Below are 22,571 nucleotides of genomic sequence, written 5' to 3' on the forward strand. Positions count from 1 at the left end.
GGTGGCAATCACCATACAGACACATTTATATGCGGGGGTGACAGTCCTGCACCTCCTGCACATATCATGTCCCAGCAGATTATGTGTTACCCGTGGCAATCACCATACAGACACATTTATATGTGGGGGTGACAGTCCTGCACCTCCTGCACATATCATGTCCCAGCAGATTGTGCGTTACCCGTGGCAATCACCATACAGACACATTTATATGCGGGGGTGACAGTCCTGCACCTCCTGCACATATCATGTCCCAGCAGATTGTGTGTTACCCGTGGCAATCACCATACAGACACATTTATATGCGGGGGTGACAGTCCTGCACCTCCTGCACATATCATGTCCCAGCAGATTGTGTGTTACCCGTGGCAATCACCATACAGACACATTTATATGTGGGGGTGACAGTCCTGCACCTCCTGCACATATCCTGTCCCAGCAGATTGTGTGTTACCTGGTGGCAATCACCATACAGACACATTTATATCCGGGGGTGACAGTCCTGCACCTCCTGCACATATCATGTCCCAGCAGATTGTGTGTTACCTGGTGGCAATCACCATACAGACACATTTATATGTGGGGGTGACAGTCCTGCACCTCCTGCACATATCATGTCCCAGCAGATTATGCGTTACCCGTGGCAATCACCATACAGACACATTTATATGCGGGGGTGACAGTCCTGCACCTCCTGCACATATCATGTCTCAGCAGATTGTGTGTTACCTGGTGGCAATCACCATACAGACACATTTATATGCGGAGGTGACAGTGCTGCACCTCCTGCACATATCGTGTCCCAGCAGATTGTGCGTTACCTGGTGGCAATCACCATACAGACACATTTATATGCGGAGGTGACAGTCCTGCACCTCCTGCACATATCATGTCCCAGCAGATTATGCGTTACCTGGTGGCAATCACCATACAGACACATTTATATGCGGGGGTGACAGTCCTGCACCTCCTGCACATATCGTGTCCCAGCAGATTGTGTGTTACCTGGTGGCAATCAGCATACAGACACATTTATATGTGGGGGTGACAGTCCTGCACCTCCTGCACATATCGTGTCTCAGCAGATTGTGTGTTACCTGGTGGCAATCACCATACAGACACATTTATATGTGGGGGTGACAGTCCTGCACCTCCTGCACATATCATGTCCCAGCAGATTATGTGTTACCTGGTGGCAATCACCATACAGACACATTTATATGTGGGGGGGACAGTCCTGCACCTCCTGCACATATCATGTCCCAGCAGATTGTGTGATACCCGGTGGCAATCACCATACAGACAGATTTATATGTGGGGATGACAGTCCTGCACCTCCTGCACATATCATGTCCCAGCAGATTGTGCGTTACCTGGTGGCAATCACCATACAGACACATTTATATGTGGGGGTGACAGTCCTGCACCTCCTGCACATATCATGTCCCAGCAGATTGTGTGTTACCCGTGGCAATCACCATACAGACACATTTATATGTGGGGGTGACAGTCCTGCACCTCCTGCACATATCGTGTCCCAGCAGATTGTGTGTTACCTGGTGGCAATCACCATACAGACACATTTATATGCGGGGGGACAGTCCTGCACCTCCTGCACATATCATGTCCCAGCAGATTGTGTGTTACCTGGTGGCAATCACCATACAGACACATTTATATGTGGGGGTGACAGTCCTGCACCTCCTGCACATATCATGTCCCAGCAGATTGTGTGTTACCTGGTGGCAATCACCATACAGACACATTTATATGTGGGGGTGACAGTCCTGCACCTCCTGCACATATCATGTCCCAGCAGATTGTGCGTTACCTGGTGGCAATCACCATACAGACACATTTATATGTGGGGGGGACAGTCCTGCACCTCCTGCACATATCATGTCCCAGCAGATTATGCGTTACCTGGTGGCAATCACCATACAGACACATTTATATGTGGGGGTGACAGTCCTGCACCTCCTGCACATATCATGTCCCAGCAGATTATGTGTTACCCGTGGCAATCACCATACAGACACATTTATATGTGGGGGTGACAGTCCTGCACCTCCTGCACATATCATGTCCCAGCAGTATATGCGTTACCCGTGGCAATCACCATACAGACACATTTATATGTGGGGGGACAGTCCTGCACCTCCTGCACATATCGTGTCCCAGCAGATTGTGTGTTACCCGTGGCAATCACCATACAGACACATTTATATGTGGGGGTGACAGTCCTGCACCTCCTGCACATATCATGTCCCAGCAGATTGTGCGTTACCTGGTGGCAATCACCATACAGACACATTTATATGCGGGGGTGACAGTCCTGCACCTCCTGCACATATCATGTCCCAGCAGATTGTGTGTTACCTGGTGGCAATCACCATACAGACACATTTATATGTGGGGGTGACAGTCCTGCACCTCCTGCACATATCATGTCCCAGCAGATTGTGCGTTACCTGGTGGCAATCACCATACAGACACATTTATATGTGGGGGTGACAGTCCTGCACCTCCTGCACATATCATGTCCCAGCAGATTATGCGTTACCCGTGGCAATCACCATACAGACACATTTATATGTGGGGGTGACAGTCCTGCACCTCCTGCACATATCATGTCCCAGCAGATTATGTGTTACCTGGTGGCAATCACCATACAGACACATTTATATGTGGGGGTGACAGTCCTGCACCTCCTGCACATATCATGTCCCAGCAGATTGTGTGTTACCCGTGGCAATCACCATACAGACACATTTATATGCGGGGGTGACAGTCCTGCACCTCCTGCACATATCATGTCCCAGCAGATTGTGTGTTACCCGTGGCAATCACCATACAGACACATTTATATGTGGGGGTGACAGTCCTGCACCTCCTGCACATATCATGTCCCAGCAGATTGTGTGATACCCGGTGGCAATCACCATACAGACAGATTTATATGTGGGGGTGACAGTCCTGCACCTCCTGCACATATCATGTCCCAGCAGATTGTGTGTTACCCGTGGCAATCACCATACAGACACATTTATATGTGGGGGTGACAGTCCTGCACCTCCTGCACATATCATGTCCCAGCAGATTATGTGTTACCCGTGGCAATCACCATACAGACACATTTATATGTGGGGGTGACAGTCCTGCACCTCCTGCACATACCGTGTCCCAGCAGATTGTGTGTTACCCGTGGCAATCACCATACAGACACATTTATATGTGGGGGTGACAGTCCTGCACCTCCTGCACATATCATGTCCCAGCAGATTATGTGTTACCTGGTGGCAATCACCATACAGACACATTTATATGTGGGGGTGACAGTCCTGCACCTCCTGCACATATCATGTCCCAGCAGATTATGTGTTACCCGTGGCAATCACCATACAGACACATTTATATGTGGGGGTGACAGTCCTGCACCTCCTGCACATATCATGTCCCAGCAGATTGTGCGTTACCCGTGGCAATCACCATACAGACACATTTATATGCGGGGGTGACAGTCCTGCACCTCCTGCACATATCGTGTCCCAGCAGATTGTGTGTTACCCGTGCAAATCACCATACAGACACATTTATATGTGGGGGTGACAGTCCTGCACCTCCTGCACATATCATGTCCCAGCAGATTGTGCGTTACCTGGTGGCAATCACCATACAGACACATTTATATGTGGGGGTGACAGTCCTGCACCTCCTGCACATATCATGTCCCAGCAGATTGTGCGTTACCTGGTGGCAATCACCATACAGACACATTTATATGTGGGGGGGACAGTCCTGCACCTCCTGCACATATCATGTCCCAGCAGATTGTGCGTTACCCGTGGCAATCACCATACAGACACATTTATATGTGGGGGTGACAGTCCTGCACCTCCTGCACATACCGTGTCCCAGCAGATTGTGTGTTACCCGTGGCAATCACCATACAGACACATTTATATGCGGGGGTGACAGTCCTGCACCTCCTGCACATATCATGTCCCAGCAGTATATGCGTTACCCGTGGCAATCACCATACAGACACATTTATATGTGGGGGGGACAGTCCTGCACCTCCTGCACATATCGTGTCCCAGCAGATTGTGCGTTACCCGTGGCAATCACCATACAGACACATTTATATGTGGGGGTGACAGTCCTGCACCTCCTGCACATATCATGTCCCAGCAGATTATGCGTTACCTGGTGGCAATCACCATACAGACACATTTATATGTGGGGGGGACAGTGCTGCACCTCCTGCACATATCATGTCCCAGCAGATTATGCGTTACCCGTGGCAATCACCATACAGACAGATTTATATGCGGGGGTGACAGTCCTGCACCTCCTGCACATATCATGTCCCAGCAGATTGTGCGTTACCTGGTGGCAATCACCATACAGACACATTTATATGTGGGGGTGACAGTCCTGCACCTCCTGCACATATCATGTCCCAGCAGATTATGCGTTACCCGGTGGCAATCACCATACAGACACATTTATATGTGGGGGTGACAGTCCTGCACCTCCTGCACATACCGCGTCCCAGCAGATTATGTGTTACCTGGTGGCAATCACCATACAGACACATTTATATGTGGGGGTGACAGTCCTGCACCTCCTGCACATATCCTGTCCCAGCAGATTATGCGTTACCTGGTGGCAATCACCATACAGACACATTTATATGTGGGGGTGACAGTCCTGCACCTCATGCACATATCATGTCCCAGCAGATTGTGTGATACCCGGTGGCAATCACCATACAGACACATTTATATGCGGGGGTGACAGTCCTGCACATATCGTGTCCCAGCAGTGGAACTTTCAGACGCACCGTTTATTTGTTACCGGAAATGCCGCTGTCAATACAGGGAATAGAATGACCTCTATTTCTCCTGTCTCTGAAATGACTGCAATCCATAAATTAGCAGCCGGGAGGGGAACATGTGCTCCATCTTTAGCAGCTTTCTCCAGCCTCAAAAAAGGGAACCCCACCTCGACGCAAAACAACTAGAAACTCACCTCAGTGCTTAATGAAAACTGAAAATATAGTGCTAATAAAAGTAATCTTTCCATTTCAATTTGTTGAAAATTGGTCTTGTGAGGAATCTGGCTTGGCAGAATATCAAGCCTTCCTGTCCAGGGGGTGGAGCATGACCTCCTGGGTGTGGCTAAGAAGATCTGTGGTCTTGTGAGGGATCTGGCTTGGCAGAATATCAGGCTTTCTGTCCAGGGGGTGGAGCATGCCCTCTTGGGTGTGGCTAGGAAGATCTGCGGTCTTGTGAGGAATCTGGTTTGGCAGAATATCATGCCTCCCTGTCCAGGGTGTGGAGCATGACCTCCTGGGTGTGGCTAGGAAGATCTGTGGTCTTGTGAGGGATCTGGCTTGGCCGAATATCATGCCTCCCTGTCCAGGGGGTGGAGCATGACCTCCTGGGTGTGGCTAAGAAGATCTGTGGTCTTGTGAGGGATCTGGCTTGGCAGAATATCAGGCTTCCTGTCCAGGGGGTGGAGCATGTCCTCCTGGGTGTGGCTAAGAAGATCTGTGGTCTTGTGAGGAATCTGGCTTGGCAGAATATCAGGCTTCCTGTCCAGGGGGTGGAGCATGTCCTCCTGGGTGTAGCTGGGAAGATCTGTGGTCTTGTGAGGAATCTGGTTTGGCAGAATATCAGGCCTCCCTGTCCAGGGGGTGGAGCATGACCTCCTGGGTGTGGCTAAGAAGATCTGTGGTCTTGTGAGGGATCTGGCTTGGCAGAATATCATGCCTCCCTGTCCAGGGGGTGGAGCATGTCCTCCTGGGCGTGGCTAGGAAGATCTGTGGTCTTGTGAGGGATCCGGCTTGGCAGAATAACATGCCTCCCTCTCCGGGGGTGGAGCATGTCCTCCTGCGTGTGGCTAGGAAGATCTGTGGTCATGTGAGGAATCTGGTTTAGTAGAATATCAGGCCTCCCTGTCCAGGGGGTGGAGCATGACCTCCTGGGTGTGGCTAAGAAGATCTGTGGTCTTGTGAGGGATCTGGCTTGGCAGAATATCATGCCTCCCTGTCCAGGGGGTGGAGCATGTCCTCCTGGGCGTGGCTAGGAAGATCTGTGGTCTTGTGGTGGATCTGGTTTGGCAGAATATCAGGCCTCCCTGTCCAGGGGGTGGAGCATGTCCTCCTGGGTGTGGCTGGAAAGATCTGTGGTCTTGTGGTGGATCTGGTTTGGCAGAATATCATGCCTCCCTGTCCAGGGGGTGGAGCATGTCCTCCTGGGTGTGGCTGGGAAGATCTGTGGTCTTGTGAGGAATCTGGTTTGGCAGAATATCAGGCCTTCCTGTCCAGGGGGTGGAGCATGTCCTCCTGGGTGTGGCTAGGAAGATCTGTGGTCATGTGAGGAATTTGGTTTGGTAGAATATCAGGCCTCCCTGTCCAGGGGGTGGAGCATGACCTCCTGGGTGTGGCTAAGAAGATCTGTGGTCTTGTGAGGGATCTGGCTTGGCAGAATATCATGCCTCCCTGTTCAGGGGGTGGAGCATGTCCTCCTGGGTGTGGCTAGGAAGATCTGTGGTCTTGTGAAGGATCTGGTTTGGCAGAATATCAGGCCTCCCTGTCCAGGGGGTGGAGCATGTCCTCCTGGGTGTGGCTGGAAAGATCTGTGGTCTTGTGGTGGATCTGGTTTGGCAGAATATCATGCCTCCCTGTCCAGGGGGTGGAGCATGTCCTCCTGGGTGTGGCTGGGAAGATCTGTGGTCTTGTGAGGAATCTGGTTTGGCAGAATATCAGGCCTTCCTGTCCAGGGGGTGGAGCATGTCCTCCTGGGTGTGGCTAGGACGATCTGTGGTCATGTGAGGAATTTGGTTTGGTAGAATATCAGGCCTCCCTGTCCAGGGGGTGGAGCATGACCTCCTGGGTGTGGCTAAGAAGATCTGTGGTCTTGTGAGGGATCTGGCTTGGCAGAATATCATGCCTCCCTGACCAGGGGGTGGAGCATGTCCTCCTGGGTGTGGCTGGGAAGATCTGCGGTCTTGTGAGGAATCTGGTTTGGCAGAATATCAGGCTTCCTGTCCAGGGGGTGAAGCATGTCCTCCTGGGAGTGGCTAGGAAGATCTGCGGTCTTGTGAGGGATCTGGCTTGGCAGAATATCAGGCTTCCTGTCCAGGGGTGGAGCATGTCCTCCTGGGTGTGGCTAGGAAGATCTGTGGCCTTGTGAGGAATCTGGCTTGGCAGAATATCAGGCTTCCTGTCCAGGGGGTGGAGCATGTCCTCCTGGGTGTGGCTAGGAAGATCTGCGGTTTTGTGAGGAATCTGGTTTGGCAGAATATCAGGCCTCCCTGTCCAGGGGGTGGAGCAAGTCCTCCTGGGTGTGGCTAGGAAGATCTGTGGTCTTGTGAGGAATCTGGTTTGGCAGAATATCAGGCTTCCTGTCCAGGGGGTGGAGCATGTCCTCCTGGGTGTGGCTGAGAAGATCTATGGTCTTGTGAGGGTTCTGGTTTGGCAGAATATCAGGCCTCCCTGTGCAAGGGGTGGAGCATGACCTCCTGGGTGTGGCTGGGAGGATCTGTGGTCTTGTGAGGGAACTGGCTTGGCAGAATATCAGGCCTCCCTGTCCGGGGGTGGAGCATGTCCTCCTGGGTGTGGCTAGGAAGATCTGTGGTCATGTGAGGAATCTGGCTTGGCAGAATAACATGCCTCCCTCTCCGGCGGTGGAGCATGTCCTCCTGCGTGTGGCTAGGAAGATCTGTGGTCATGTGAGGAATCTGGTTTAGTAGAATATCAGGCCTCCCTGTCCAGGGGGTGGAGCATGACCTCCTGGGTGTGGCTAAGAAGATCTGTGGTCTTGTGAGGGATCTGGCTTGGCAGGATATCATGCCTCCCTGTCCAGGGGGTGGAGCATGTCCTCCTGGGCGTGGCTAGGAAGATCTGTGGTCTTGTGGTGGATCTGGTTTGGCAGAATAGCAGGCCTCCCTGTCCAGGGGGTGGAGCATGTCCTCCTGGGTGTGGCTGGGAAGATCTGTGGTCTCGTGGTGGATCTGGTTTGGCAGAATATCATGCCTCCCTGTCCAGGGGGTGGAGCATGTCCTCCTGGGTGTGGCTGGGAAGATCTGTGGTCTTGTGAGGAATCTGGTTTAGTAGAATATCAGGCCTCCCTGTCCAGGGGGTGGAGCATGACCTCCTGGGTGTGGCTAAGAAGATCTGTGGTCTTGTGAGGGATCTGGCTTGGCAGAATATCATGCCTCCCTGTCCAGGGGGTGGAGCATGTCCTCCTGGGTGTGGCTAGGAAGATCTGTGGTCTTGTGAAGGATCTGGTTTGGCAGAATATCAGGCTTCTTTTGGGGGGGGGGGGGGGGTGGAGCATGTCCTCCTGGGTGTGGCTGATAGTATCAGAGTTCTTGTGAGGGATCTGGCTTGGCAGAATATCATGCCTCCCTGACCAGGGGGTGGAGCATGTCATCCTGGGTGTGGCTGGGAAGATCTGCGGTCTTGTGAGGAATCTGGTTTGGCAGAATATCAGGCTTCCTGTCCAGGGGGTGAAGCATGTCCTCCTGGGAGTGGCTAGGAAGATCTGCGGTCTTGTGAGGGATCTGGCTTGGCAGAATATCAGGCTTCCTGTCCAGGGGTGGAGCATGTCCTCCTGGGTGTGGCTAGGAAGATCTGTGGCCTTGTGAGGAATCTGGCTTTGCAGAATATCAGGCTTCCTGTCCAGGGGGTGGAGCATGTCCTCCTGGGTGTGGCTAGGAAGATCTGCGGTTTTGTGAGGAATCTGGTTTGGCAGAATATCAGGCCTCCCTGTCCAGGGGGTGGAGCATGTCCTCCTGGGTGTGGCTAAGAAGATTTGTGGTCTTGTGAGGGATCTGGTTTGGCAGAATATCAGGCTTCCTGTCCAGGGGGTGGAGCATGTCCTCCTGGGTGTGGCTAGGAAGATCTGTGGTCTTGTGAGGGATCTGGTTTGGCAGAATATCAGGCTTCCTGTCCAGGGGGTGGAGCATGTCCTCCTGGGTGTGGCTAGGAAGATCTGTGGTCTTGTGAGGAATCTGGTTTGGCAGAATATCAGGCTTCCTGTCCAGGGGGTGGAGAATGTCCTCCTGGGTGTGGCTGAGAAGATCTATGGTCTTGTGAGGGTTCTGGTTTGGCAGAATATCAGGCCTCCCTGTGCAAGGGGTGGAGCATGACCTCCTGGGTGTGGCTGGGAGGATCTGTGGTCTTGTGAGGGATCTGGCTTGGCAGAATATCAGGCCTTCCTGTCCAGGGGATGGAGCATGTCCTCCTGGGTGTGGATGAGAAGATCTATGGTCTTGTGAGGGATCTGGTTTGGCAGAATATCAGGTCTCCCTGCCCAAGGGGTGGAGCATGTCCTCCTGGGTGTGTTTGGAAATACCCGTGGTCGAGGGTTCTGGCTTGGCAGAATATCATACTTCCTGTCCAGGGAGTGGTGCATAGGGATACTTACCGCGTCGCATCAGAATGGAATTGCCATAGAGTTATAGTGGAAATTCCGCAGAACGATGCGTAAGTCCGGCGGAATGTGGAATTTTGTTAGCCAATCACAAGGAAGCCCCTAGAAGAAGTTTAAAGCGAAACAACAGGATTTCTTCTAGGGATGCTCACCGCTTTCCACGATTCAAGTCGGACTAAGGATGATCCGGCGGAAAAAAAATCAATCTCCCTCCTCCTCCTCCTCCATGGATCTTGTCTTTAAGGGATTTGTAGGGTCTCATGCATTGGCCAGGAATTGAACCCAGGTCAACTGCTTGGAAGGCAGCTATGCTCGCCTAGCATGTACCATTGCAATATACCCAAGAGAAAAATGAGCTTGCTTATTTGCCTAATTTGCTAGATGTAAGCAGTGGACACATGGTGATACTGCTTACAGACTTCAGACAGATCATGTGCCCCCCTGGATGATGCTGGTGCAACACACACAGCAAAGGACAGCAATTTGAAGTCTGGAAGATTCCAGGGCAAGGGTGGGAAGGATGAAAATCTAGGTGGCCATGCAACCATTCCTGCTAACCCAAAGCTTACTTGTGCCTTACAACACATTGGCTTAAGGCTTTACCAAATCCAATGCTCCAATATGGGGAAGCTTCTCTGTTTACTGGTTTTGTTTTTCTTTTTTTTAAGTGTGGTGTCACAGTTCACCCATCTCTTCAACTACAAGAAAGGCCCAGGAGTAGTCTTAGCTACCGTAATATCTATGTTACGGCAGGGCCCTTATTACACTTTCTCTTACAGGGCTATGGAAATCGGTTTGCCCATGCGATAAAGCAAGCTGCAAAAATGAAATCATGCCTAGCAGAGGATGGTTTCGATCCATCGACCTCTGGGTTATGGGCCCAGCACACCTCCTGAGTGTGACTGGGAAGATCTGTGGTTTTGTGAGGGACCTGGCTGGGCAGAATATAAGGTTTCCTGTCCAGGGGGTGGAGCATGACCTCCTGGGTGTGGCTAAGAAGATCTGTGGTCTTGTGGTGGATCTGGCTTGGCAGAATATAAGGCTTCCTGTCCAGGGGGTGGAGCATGACCTGAGTGTGGCTGGGAAGATCTGTGGTTTTGTGAGGGACCTGGCTGGGCAGAATATAAGGTTTCCTGTCCAGGGGGTGGAGCATGACCTCCTGGGTGTGGCTAAGAAGATCTGTGGTCTTGTGAGGGATCTGGCTTGGCAGAATATCATGCCTTCTTGTCCAGGGGGTGGAGCATGTCCTCTTGGGTGTGGCTAAGAAGATCTGTGGTCTTGTGGTGGATCTGGCTTGGCAGAATATCAGGCCTTCCTGTCCAGGGGGTGGAGCATGTCCTCCTGGGTGTGGTTGGGAAGATCTGTGGTCTTGTGAGGGATTTGGCTTGGCAGAATATCATGCCTTCTTGTCCAGGGGTGGAGCATGACCTCTTGGGTGTGGCTTGGAAGATCTGTGGTCTTGTGGTGGATCTGGCTTGGCAGAATATCACGCCTTCTTGTCCAGGGGTGGAGCATGTCCTCCTGGGTGTGGCTGGGAAACTCTGTGGTCTTGTGAGGTATCTGGCTTGGCAGAATATCATGACTCCCTGTCCAGGGGGTGGAGCATGTCCTCCTGGGTGTGGCTAAGAAGATCTGTGGTCTTGTGGTGGATCTGGCTTGGCAGAATATAAGGCTTCCTGTCCAGGGGGTGGAGCATGACCTCCTGAGTGTGGCTGGGAAGATCTGTGGTTTTGTGAGGGACCTGGCTGGGCAGAATATAAGGTTTCCTGTCCAGGGGGTGGAGCATGACCTCCTGGGTGTGGCTAAGAAGATCTGTGGTCTTGTGGTGGATCTGGCTTGGCAGAATATAAGGCTTCCTGTCCAGGGGGTGGAGCATGTCCTCCTGGGTGTGGCTAAGAAGATTTGTGGTCTTGTGAGGGATCTGGTTTGGCAGAATATCAGGCTTCCTGTCCAGGGGGTGGAGCATGTCCTCCTGGGTGTGGCTAGGAAGATCTGTGGTCTTGTGAGGGATCTGGTTTGGCAGAATATCAGGCTTCCTGTCCAGGGGGTGGAGCATGTCCTCCTGGGTGTGGCTAGGAAGATCTGTGGTCTTGTGAGGAATCTGGTTTGGCAGAATATCAGGCTTCCTGTCCAGGGGGTGGAGAATGTCCTCCTGGGTGTGGCTGAGAAGATCTATGGTCTTGTGAGGGTTCTGGTTTGGCAGAATATCAGGCCTCCCTGTGCAAGGGGTGGAGCATGACCTCCTGGGTGTGGCTGGGAGGATCTGTGGTCTTGTGAGGGATCTGGCTTGGCAGAATATCAGGCCTTCCTGTCCAGGGGATGGAGCATGTCCTCCTGGGTGTGGATGAGAAGATCTATGGTCTTGTGAGGGATCTGGTTTGGCAGAATATCAGGTCTCCCTGCCCAAGGGGTGGAGCATGTCCTCCTGGGTGTGTTTGGAAATACCCGTGGTCGAGGGTTCTGGCTTGGCAGAATATCATACTTCCTGTCCAGGGAGTGGTGCATAGGGATACTTACCGCGTCGCATCAGAATGGAATTGCCATAGAGTTATAGTGGAAATTCCGCAGAACGATGCGTAAGTCCGGCGGAATGTGGAATTTTGTTAGCCAATCACAAGGAAGCCCCTAGAAGAAGTTTAAAGCGAAACAACAGGATTTCTTCTAGGGATGCTCACCGCTTTCCACGATTCAAGTCGGACTAAGGATGATCCGGCGGAAAAAAAATCAATCTCCCTCCTCCTCCTCCTCCATGGATCTTGTCTTTAAGGGATTTGTAGGGTCTCATGCATTGGCCAGGAATTGAACCCAGGTCAACTGCTTGGAAGGCAGCTATGCTCGCCTAGCATGTACCATTGCAATATACCCAAGAGAAAAATGAGCTTGCTTATTTGCCTAATTTGCTAGATGTAAGCAGTGGACACATGGTGATACTGCTTACAGACTTCAGACAGATCATGTGCCCCCCTGGATGATGCTGGTGCAACACACACAGCAAAGGACAGCAATTTGAAGTCTGGAAGATTCCAGGGCAAGGGTGGGAAGGATGAAAATCTAGGTGGCCATGCAACCATTCCTGCTAACCCAAAGCTTACTTGTGCCTTACAACACATTGGCTTAAGGCTTTACCAAATCCAATGCTCCAATATGGGGAAGCTTCTCTGTTTACTGGTTTTGTTTTTCTTTTTTTTAAGTGTGGTGTCACAGTTCACCCATCTCTTCAACTACAAGAAAGGCCCAGGAGTAGTCTTAGCTACCGTAATATCTATGTTACGGCAGGGCCCTTATTACACTTTCTCTTACAGGGCTATGGAAATCGGTTTGCCCATGCGATAAAGCAAGCTGCAAAAATGAAATCATGCCTAGCAGAGGATGGTTTCGATCCATCGACCTCTGGGTTATGGGCCCAGCACACCTCCTGAGTGTGACTGGGAAGATCTGTGGTTTTGTGAGGGACCTGGCTGGGCAGAATATAAGGTTTCCTGTCCAGGGGGTGGAGCATGACCTCCTGGGTGTGGCTAAGAAGATCTGTGGTCTTGTGGTGGATCTGGCTTGGCAGAATATAAGGCTTCCTGTCCAGGGGGTGGAGCATGACCTGAGTGTGGCTGGGAAGATCTGTGGTTTTGTGAGGGACCAGGCTGGGCAGAATATAAGGTTTCCTGTCCAGGGGGTGGAGCATGACCTCCTGGGTGTGGCTAAGAAGATCTGTGGTCTTGTGAGGGATCTGGCTTGGCAGAATATCATGCCTTCTTGTCCAGGGGGTGGAGCATGTCCTCTTGGGTGTGGCTAAGAAGATCTGTGGTCTTGTGGTGGATCTGGCTTGGCAGAATATCAGGCCTTCCTGTCCAGGGGGTGGAGCATGTCCTCCTGGGTGTGGTTGGGAAGATCTGTGGTCTTGTGAGGGATTTGGCTTGGCAGAATATCATGCCTTCTTGTCCAGGGGTGGAGCATGACCTCTTGGGTGTGGCTTGGAAGATCTGTGGTCTTGTGGTGGATCTGGCTTGGCAGAATATCACGCCTTCTTGTCCAGGGGTGGAGCATGTCCTCCTGGGTGTGGCTGGGAAACTCTGTGGTCTTGTGAGGTATCTGGCTTGGCAGAATATCATGACTCCCTGTCCAGGGGGTGGAGCATGTCCTCCTGGGTGTGGCTAAGAAGATCTGTGGTCTTGTGGTGGATCTGGCTTGGCAGAATATAAGGCTTCCTGTCCAGGGGGTGGAGCATGACCTCCTGAGTGTGGCTGGGAAGATCTGTGGTTTTGTGAGGGACCTGGCTGGGCAGAATATAAGGTTTCCTGTCCAGGGGGTGGAGCATGACCTCCTGGGTGTGGCTAAGAAGATCTGTGGTCTTGTGGTGGATCTGGCTTGGCAGAATATAAGGCTTCCTGTCCAGGGGGTGGAGCATGACCTCCTGAGTGTGGCTGGGAAGATCTGTGGTTTTGTGAGGGACCTGGCTGGGCAGAATATAAGGTTTCCTGTCCAGGGGGTGGAGCATGACCTCCTGGGTGTGGCTAAGAAGATCTGTGGTCTTGTGAGGGATCTGGCTTGGCAGAATATCATGCCTTCTTGTCCAGGGGGTGGAGCATGTCCTCCTGGGTGTGGCTGGGAAGATCTGTGGTCTTGTGAGGGATCTGGTTTGGCAGAATATCAGGTCTCCCTGTCCGGGGGTGGAGCATGCCCTCCTGGGTGTGGCTGGGAAGATCTGTGGTCTTGTAAGGGATTTGGCTTGGCAGAATATCATGCCTTGTTGTCCAGGGGTGGAGCATGACCTCCTTGGTGTGGCTTGGAAGGTCTGTGGTCTTGTGGTGGATCTGGCTTGGCAGAATATCATGCCTTCTTGTCCAGGGGTGGAGCATGTCCTCCTGGGTGTGGCTGGGAAGATCTGTGGTCTTGTGAGGGATCTGGCTTGGCAGGATATCAGGCCTCCCTGTCCGGGGGTGGAGCATGTCCTCCTGGGTGTGGCTGGGAAGATCTGTGGTCTTGTGAGGGATCTGGCTTGGCAGGATATCAGGCCTCCCTGTCCGGGGGTGGAGCATGACCTCCTGGGTGTGGCTGGGAAGATCTGTGGTCTTGTGAGGGATCTGGCTTTGCAGGATATCAGGCTTCCTGACCAGGGGGTGGAGCATGACCTCCTGGGTGTGGCTTGGAAGATGTGTGGTCTTGTGGTGGATCTGGCTTGGCAGAATATCAGGCCTCCCTGTCCGGGGGTGGAGCATGACCTCCTGGGTGTGGCTGGGAAGATCTGTGGTCTTGTGAGGGATCTGGCTTGGCAGAATATCAGGTCTCCCTGCCCAAGGGGTGGAGCATGACCTCCTGGGTGTGGCTGGGAAGATCTGTGGTCTTGTGGTGAATCTGGCTTGGCAGGATATCAGGCCTCCCTGTCCGGGGGTGGAGCATGACCTCCTGGGTGTGGCTAGGCAATTCTGTGGTCTTGTGGTGGATCTGGCTTGGCAGGATATCAGGCCTCCCTGTCCGGGGGTGGAGCATGTCCTCCTGGGTGTGGCTAGGCAGATCTGTGGTCTTGTGAGGGATCTGGCTTGGCAGAATATCAGGCTTCCTGTCCAGGGGGTGGAGCATGTCCTCCTGGTTGAGGGATCGGCTGGGTGAGAGGATTTGGCCTCTGTCTTGGCAGAATATCACACCTCGCGCTCAGGATCTGCAGTACAGAGTGATAGAACTCTTGCAATGTCTGTGGATGACCTGCAGAAGTTATTCCAGTGCAGGGCAGTTTCTTGGACAGTGCGGGCAGGGCGACCGCACTGGGCGCAGACCAGCAAGTAGATGAAGGGGGGCGCAGGCAGAAGGACATTACCGCTAGTGAGCTGGTGATGCACGGGGCAGCCAAATGGAAGAAGAAAGAAGATTACCAGCGTGATTGCCTTCCCTGACTCCTCCTAGGCTGCCTGCGTCAGACGTCAAGTCATCATCATGTCACCACCACGTGATGACACCTGATGTCTTGTAGCGGTACTGCAGGCTGTGAGTGCGCGGCACCCATGGAGGAGTCAGCTTTCCGGGCTCTCCTCGCCTGGGTGTTTTCCTGCTTCCTCCTGGATGAGCGGCTGGTCACTAGAAAGCAGGCAGATCTACTTGTGACCTGTGGCTGTGTTTCTGTTCCTAACAGTAAGGGTTCTCGAGTCCACGGGGTGGGGGGGTGGGGAGGGGGGGGGAGGGGGCGCAATTTTTACAACCTCGCCCTGGGTGCAATTTAGCCTAGAAACTGCCCTGTTCCAGTGGTTCCTGTATGATCACTTTCTATGGTTTAATCAGTTCTGCTGTTACTATGGTAATTCTGGAGGATGGAACAATAGGCCTATCAGCTGTGCGGAGCAGTGACTATAAACACGCTGATCTCACGTAATTACCATCGCACCGAGGTTACAGACAACACTATTCTGCCCGCAGCTGTAGCCACTGTGCTAATGAAGTATAATCATCAATAGCAATGTAACTTAATAGGGGAAAATAAAAAGTTCAGCAGGTCAATGGATTCCTTGCACAAGATAACGAGAAGGATTCTGCAGCTTATTGGCTGTCAATGAAACAGGACAATATTAACTTTACATTCTTTTTAAAGCCACTATTAATTAAGAAATATATAAAGTGTCATTAAATATCTCGGCCTTTCCTAATCATATGAATTATAATATAAATGAGGACATCCTTGTGCATTCCCGAAAGATTTCACACTGACATTAATCGGGAATCGATCTCTCTCTTCGATCAGATTCCATCAGTCTCTCGGCCGATCGGATGCCAATATCGTGTGGCGTATGGCCATTGGCCACCTCAAAAGGACAGCTGATATTTTCTGGACGGACTGGAAAGAAAATCTTTTAATGTATCTGTAGCGCACCCGTAGGTGCAGCTGTGTTAGATGGTCCTGTTCTTGTGTAGCACCCGTAGGTGCAGCTGTGTTAGATGGTCCTGTTCTTGTGTAGCACCCGTAGGTGCAGCTGTGTTATGCTGGACATACATGGCATGTTTATGCGCCGGAATCGAGCCCGATGCCGGCGTGTCACCGCTCGTCTGCGCGTGCGCACGGATCGATTCCCGCTCGTCCTCGCGGGCATTTCCTTTTCAGCGCTTATCATCGCTTCATTTTTGCCTATTGTCCGCCCGCGAGGATCGAGCCGGGAATCGATCCCCCGCGTGATCGGACATGTCGAAAATTATCAATCGAGCCATCAGCAGCTCGATTGATAAGAAGAATCTGGGCCATGTATGCCCAGCATTAGATGGTCCTGCCCAACTCTGGTGACACCAAGAAACTCCAGTGATACACATAAACCAGCAGTATAATGCTAAGCAATTTTATTGGATCCGGAGACCCAGTGATGGTGCCCATACACGGTACAATAAAAATGTTTGATTTTCAAGTGTATTGAATCGAAAATAATTTTTTTTTTTTCAGTCAAGAAACGAACCATTATCCCATTTTTTTTTTTCAATAAAAATCAGATTGGACATGTTGGAAAAATCTTTATATTCAATCTAACAGAATAATCGAACAAAATGATCTAATCGGAAAAAAAAACGGACTAAATTGTACCATGTATGGGCGCCATAATAAAAATAAAATTAACAATTTACCTTCTAGTAACTAACAGATAGGTCATAGCATCTGAACTCACAGTTATGGCAATAATGGAATACCAACAGTTGCTTGCAAAGGAATAGAGAATGACACCTCCAATGTCTCTGGAAAGGGTTTGGCCCAAAGAAACACCAGAAAATCCAGAGATGTCAAATCCCCAAATCACCGTATATCATTAAGTGCACTCTAAATGATAAATGTATGAACGTCTGTTATAATCAAACTGAGATAAGCATTTAAGCTAATTTTCTCAAACACTGGCCAATGTTAATCTAATCAGCAGGCGGGCAGTTGGAGCTCATATATAAAACCGTATTTGTAATCCACACGGTGCTTCACTCAGAAGAGCAGCAGCAGGAAGATGACACAAGATGGATTATTAGATATATATAAATGATCCTCTTCTGATAGGCCTAGACACCTCAGAGCAGATTGTTAGGCCAATATGACAGTTTTTGTCCCTAGTCCTAACTTGAAACCGCGTTGCATTAGGGATCCATCTGCAAATGGCACCTGTGAATAATGGTGCACGGTGTTGCCGGCCGCTAATCCGTTTGTCGCTTATCGCTATTTAATGTTAAAGCCTTATCGTTATTTAGCTCTGTTTATTTTATTGAAAATTAGCATTAACATTGTATCGTTATTTATCGTTGTAAAAAGTGGTGATATAAAAGGTATACCTAACCCTACTCTCACACAGAACCCTCTCTGTACCTATCCATAACCCCTAGACCCCCCTCCCCCCCGGTGATGCCTAACCCTAACTACCCCCCTGGTGGTGCCTATCCCTAAGACCCCCTCCCTGGTGGTGCCTAACCCTAAGATTCCCCTGGTGGTGCCTAACCCTAAGACCCCCCTGGTGGTGCCTAACCCTAAGACCCCCCTGGTGGTGCCTAACCCTAAGATCCCCCCTGGTGGTGCCTAACCCTAAGACCCCCCTGGTGGGGCCTAACCCTAAGACCCCCCTGGTGGGGCCTAACCCTAAGACCTCCCTGCTCCGCCCAATACATAAAAAAAAATCTTACCTCTCCATTAAAGAAACAGAAGATTGTCGCAACAAGTAATCCCTAAAGAAAAAGACAAAATACTCCAGTGAAATAACATCTGTACAATATATTTACCCTACATTACTTACACCAGCGCCCAAAATAATAACCTGAAATGAGTGATCACATTTTATAAACATGTCATGTCTGGGCAGTCTGTACCCACCCACAACTGCAATCCACAACTTGCAGTCACATGACCATTCCTCGCCCAGTTCATTACAAGGGGAGCGTTGTTACATTCACCTCTACAGAGCTGGAAGTGGGTGTGGTCTGTTACATCACATCAACCTCTACAGGGCTGGAGGTGGGTGTGGTCTGTTGCATAACAACCTCTACAGAGCTGGAGGTGGGTGTGGTCTGTTGCATCACATCAACCTCTACAGAGCTGGAGGTGAGTGTGGTCTGTTTACATAAACCTCTACAGAGCTGGAGGTGGGTGTGGTCTGTTCATATAAACCTCTACAGAGCTGGAGGTGGGTGTGGTCTGTTTGCATGAGCCTTTACAGAGCTGGAGGTGGGTGTGGTCTGTTTATATAAGCCTCTACAGAGCTGGAGGTGGGTGTGGTCTGTTCACATAAACCTCTACAGAGCTGGAGGTGGGTGGAGTTTGTTCACATAAACCTCTACAGAGCTGGAAGTGGGTGTGGTCTGTTACATCACATCAACCTCTACAGGGCTGGAGGTGGGTGTGGTCTGTTGCATAACATCAACCCCTACAGAGCTGGAGGTAAGTGTGGTCTGTTGCATCTAGAGTTGAGCCGAAATTTTCGTAATTTCGCATTACTATAATTACGCATGTGAAATTTGCGATTACGATGCGAAATTACGGTAGCGTTATTGCCATTAAAATCGTAATTGAAAATACCGTAAGCGTAATTTTCAACGCGTAATTTCGCGTTTCGTTCATGCCGTAATTTCGCATTAAACGCTACCGTAATTTCGCGTTAAACCGTAACGCTCCGTATAATGTAAAAAAGCCGCCGACTTTAAGGGTTAATAGCAAAGCCCCCTTAAATGCTAAGAGCCTCAAATTTGGAGAATATATTAAGGAGATCAGGAGGAATAAGAGGAAATTTTTTTTTTCAAAAAGAGCTTATAGTTTTTGAGAAAATCGATGTTAAAGTTTCAAAGTAAAAATGTATACATTTTAAAACCCGCCGACTTTAACGGTTAATAGCAATAGTAATTATTAATAGCAATAACAATAGTGTATTATTTTCATAGATTCCCCCAAGTGGGAAGAGTTTTACTTACTTCGTTCTGAGTGTGGGAAATATAAAAAAAAAACGACGTGGGGTCCCCCCTCCCAGACCTCTTTAACCCCTTGTCCCCCATGCAGGCTGGGGTAGCCAGGATGCGGAGCACCGGCCGCGTGGGGCTCCGCACCCTGACTATACCAGCCCGCATGGTCCATGGATTGGGGGGTCTCGGAAGGGGAGGGGCAGCCAAGCTTTCCCCTCCCCCTCCGAGCCCTTGTCCAATCCAAGGACAAGGGGCTCTTCTCCACCTCCGATGGGCGGTGGAGGTGGAGGCCGCGATTTCCTGGGGGGGGGGGGGGGGGGGGGTTCATGGTGGAATCTGGGAGTCCCCTTTAAAAAGGTGTCCCCCAGATGCCCACCCCCCCTCCCAGGAGAAATGAGTATAGAGGTACTTGTACCCCTTACCCATTTCCTTTAAGAGTTAAAAGTAAATAAACACACAAACACTTAGAAAAAGTATTTTAATTGAACAAAAAACATAACCACGAAAAAAGTCCTTTAATATTCTTAATTAACCATTAATACTTACCTGTCCCTTTAAATAAATGATCCCTCGAAATAGCCTCGGAAATGTTCTATCAGTTACAATGTAACAAAGTTATTTACAATGTAACAACTTTGTTACATTGTAACTACGCCGCACCCGACGCCACTCGCCGCTCAGCCGCCGCATACCCGTCTGCGCTGCACAGACCCGACAGAGCTCTGAGCTATATAGCTCAGAGCTCTGAGAAGCATCTTTGTATTTGGGCTCCAAGGAGCCCCATTGGTCCTTAGCAGACCAATGGGGTTACTTCTGATTTGAAGGGGTTAAAGAGGTCTGGGAGGGGGGACCCCACGTCGTTTTTTTTTATATTTCCCACACTCAGAACGAAGTAAGTAAAACTCTTCCCACTTGAGGGAATCTATGAAAATAATACACTATTGTTACCTGTGCAAAAAAACCTGACATTTTCCGCATTTAAAAGACATTTTTGCCCTTGAAACTTAAAAATCGATTTTCTCAAAAACTATAAGGTCTTTTTGAAAAAAAAATGTTTCCTCTTATTCCCACTGATCCCCTTAATATACCCTAGGAATTTGGTGTTCCTAAACTTTAAGCAGGCTTTGCTATTAACCGTTAAAGTCGGCGGGTTTTTAAATGTATACATTTTTACTTTGAAACTTTAACATCGATTTTCTCAAAAACTATAAGGTCTTTTTGAAAAAAAAAATGTTCCTCTTATTCCTTCTGATCTCCTTAATATATTCTCCAAATTTGAGGCTCTTAGCATTTAAGGGGGCTTTGCTATTAACCCTTAAAGTCGGCGGCTTTTTTATATTATATGGAGCGTTACGGTTTAACGCGAAATTACGGTAGCATTTAACGCGAAATTACGGCATGAACAAATACCCATTGTAATGCGAAAATTACGCGGAAATTACGCTTACGCGAAATTTCGCAAACTCCTTCTTAATTACGATTATGTACTTACGGCCATAATCGTAATTACACTAATTACGCGAAATTTCACGAAATCGTAATTACGTCATTACGCTCATCTCTAGTTGCATCACATCAACCTCTACTGAGCTGGAGGTGGGTGTGGGTGTGGTCTGTTCACATAAGCCTCTACAGAGCTGGAGGTGGGTGTGGTCTGTTTACATAAGCTTCTACAGAGCTGAAGGTGGGTGTGGTCTGTTCACATAAACCTCTACATGGCTGGAGGTGGGTGTGGTCTGTTCACATAAGCATCTACAGAGCTGGAGGTGGGTGTGGTCTGTTCACATAAACCTCTACAGAGCTGGAGGTGGGTGTGGTCTGTACACATAAACCTCTACAGAGCTGGAGGTGGAAGTGGTCTGTTCACATAAACCTCTACAGAGCTGGAGGTGGGTGTGGTCTGTTCACATAAACCTCTACAGAGCTGGAGGTGGGTGGGGTCTGTTCACATAAACCTCTACAGAGCTGGAGGTGGGTGTGGTCTGTTCACATAAACCTCTACAGAGCTGGAGGTGGGTGTGGTCTGTTCACATAAACCTCTACAGAGGTATAAACTCTCTGTACTCCTGCATAGGTGAGTCACAGGCTAGAGAGATTGTCTGGAGGACAAATAATTTTGTTATTTCTACTGAATGGAGCTGACTAACCTATACTGGGGCACCTATAACTGGCTATGTATACTGGGGCACCTATGGCTGCATTACCTATACTGGGGATACCTATAACTGGCTATGTATACTGCGGCACCTATGGCTGCATTACCTATACTGGGGATACCTATAACTGGCTATGCATACTGCGGCACCTATGGCTGCATTACCTATACTGGGAATACCTATAACTGGCTATGTATACTGCGGCACCTATGGCTGCATTACCTATACTGGGAATACCTATAACTGGCTATGTATACTGGGGCACCTATGGCTGCATTACCTATACTGGGGATACCTATAACTGGCTATGTATACTGCGGCACCTATGGCTGCATTACCTATACTGGGGATACCTATAACTGGCTATGTATACTGCGGCACCTATGGCTGCATTACCTATACTGGGAATACCTATAACTGGCTATGTATACTGCGGCACCTATGGCTGCATTACCTATACTGGGGATACCTATAACTGGCTACCTATACTGGGGATACCTATAACTGGCTATGTATACTGGGGCATCCATGGCTGCATTACCTATACTGGGGCACCTATACCTGGCTATCTATACTGGGACACCTATGGTTGCATTACCTATACTGGGGCACCTATGGCTGTGTTACCTACTCTGGGGATACCTATAACTGGCTATTTATACTGGGGCACCTATAACTGGCTATCTATACTGGGGCACCTATAACTGGTTATCTATACTGGGGCACCCATGGCTGTGTTACCTATACTGGGGCACCTATGGCTGTGTTACCTATACTGGGGATACCTATAACTGACTATGTATACTGGGGCACCTATGGCTGCATTACCTAAACTGGGGATACCTATAACTGGCTACCTATACTGGGGATACCTATAACTGGCTATGTATACTGTGGCACCTATGGCTGCATTACCTATACTGGGAATACCTTTAACTGGCTATGTATACTGCGGCACCTATGGCTGCATTACCTATACTGGGAATACCTATAACTGGCTATGTATACTGCGGCACCTATGGCTGCATTACCTATACTGGGGATACCTATAACTGGCTATGTATACTGGGGCACCTATGGCTGCATT

General features: G+C 50.0%; 1 protein-coding gene across 1 annotated transcript in view; it reads right to left on the minus strand.

Annotated features, from left to right (window-relative positions):
* CALCR (calcitonin receptor) overlaps positions 1 to 22,571 on the minus strand; it is a 653,324-nt gene that overhangs the window by 14,022 nt on the left and 616,731 nt on the right. Inside the window, exon 12 of the mRNA XM_068238473.1 lies at positions 18,063 to 18,104. Within this exon, the coding sequence (XP_068094574.1) occupies positions 18,063 to 18,104 (42 nt within the window). The remainder of the gene's footprint in view (positions 1 to 18,062; positions 18,105 to 22,571) is intronic.

This window comes from Hyperolius riggenbachi, chromosome 5 (genome assembly GCF_040937935.1).
Source record: "Hyperolius riggenbachi isolate aHypRig1 chromosome 5, aHypRig1.pri, whole genome shotgun sequence".
Classification (NCBI taxonomy): Eukaryota; Metazoa; Chordata; class Amphibia; order Anura; family Hyperoliidae; genus Hyperolius; species Hyperolius riggenbachi.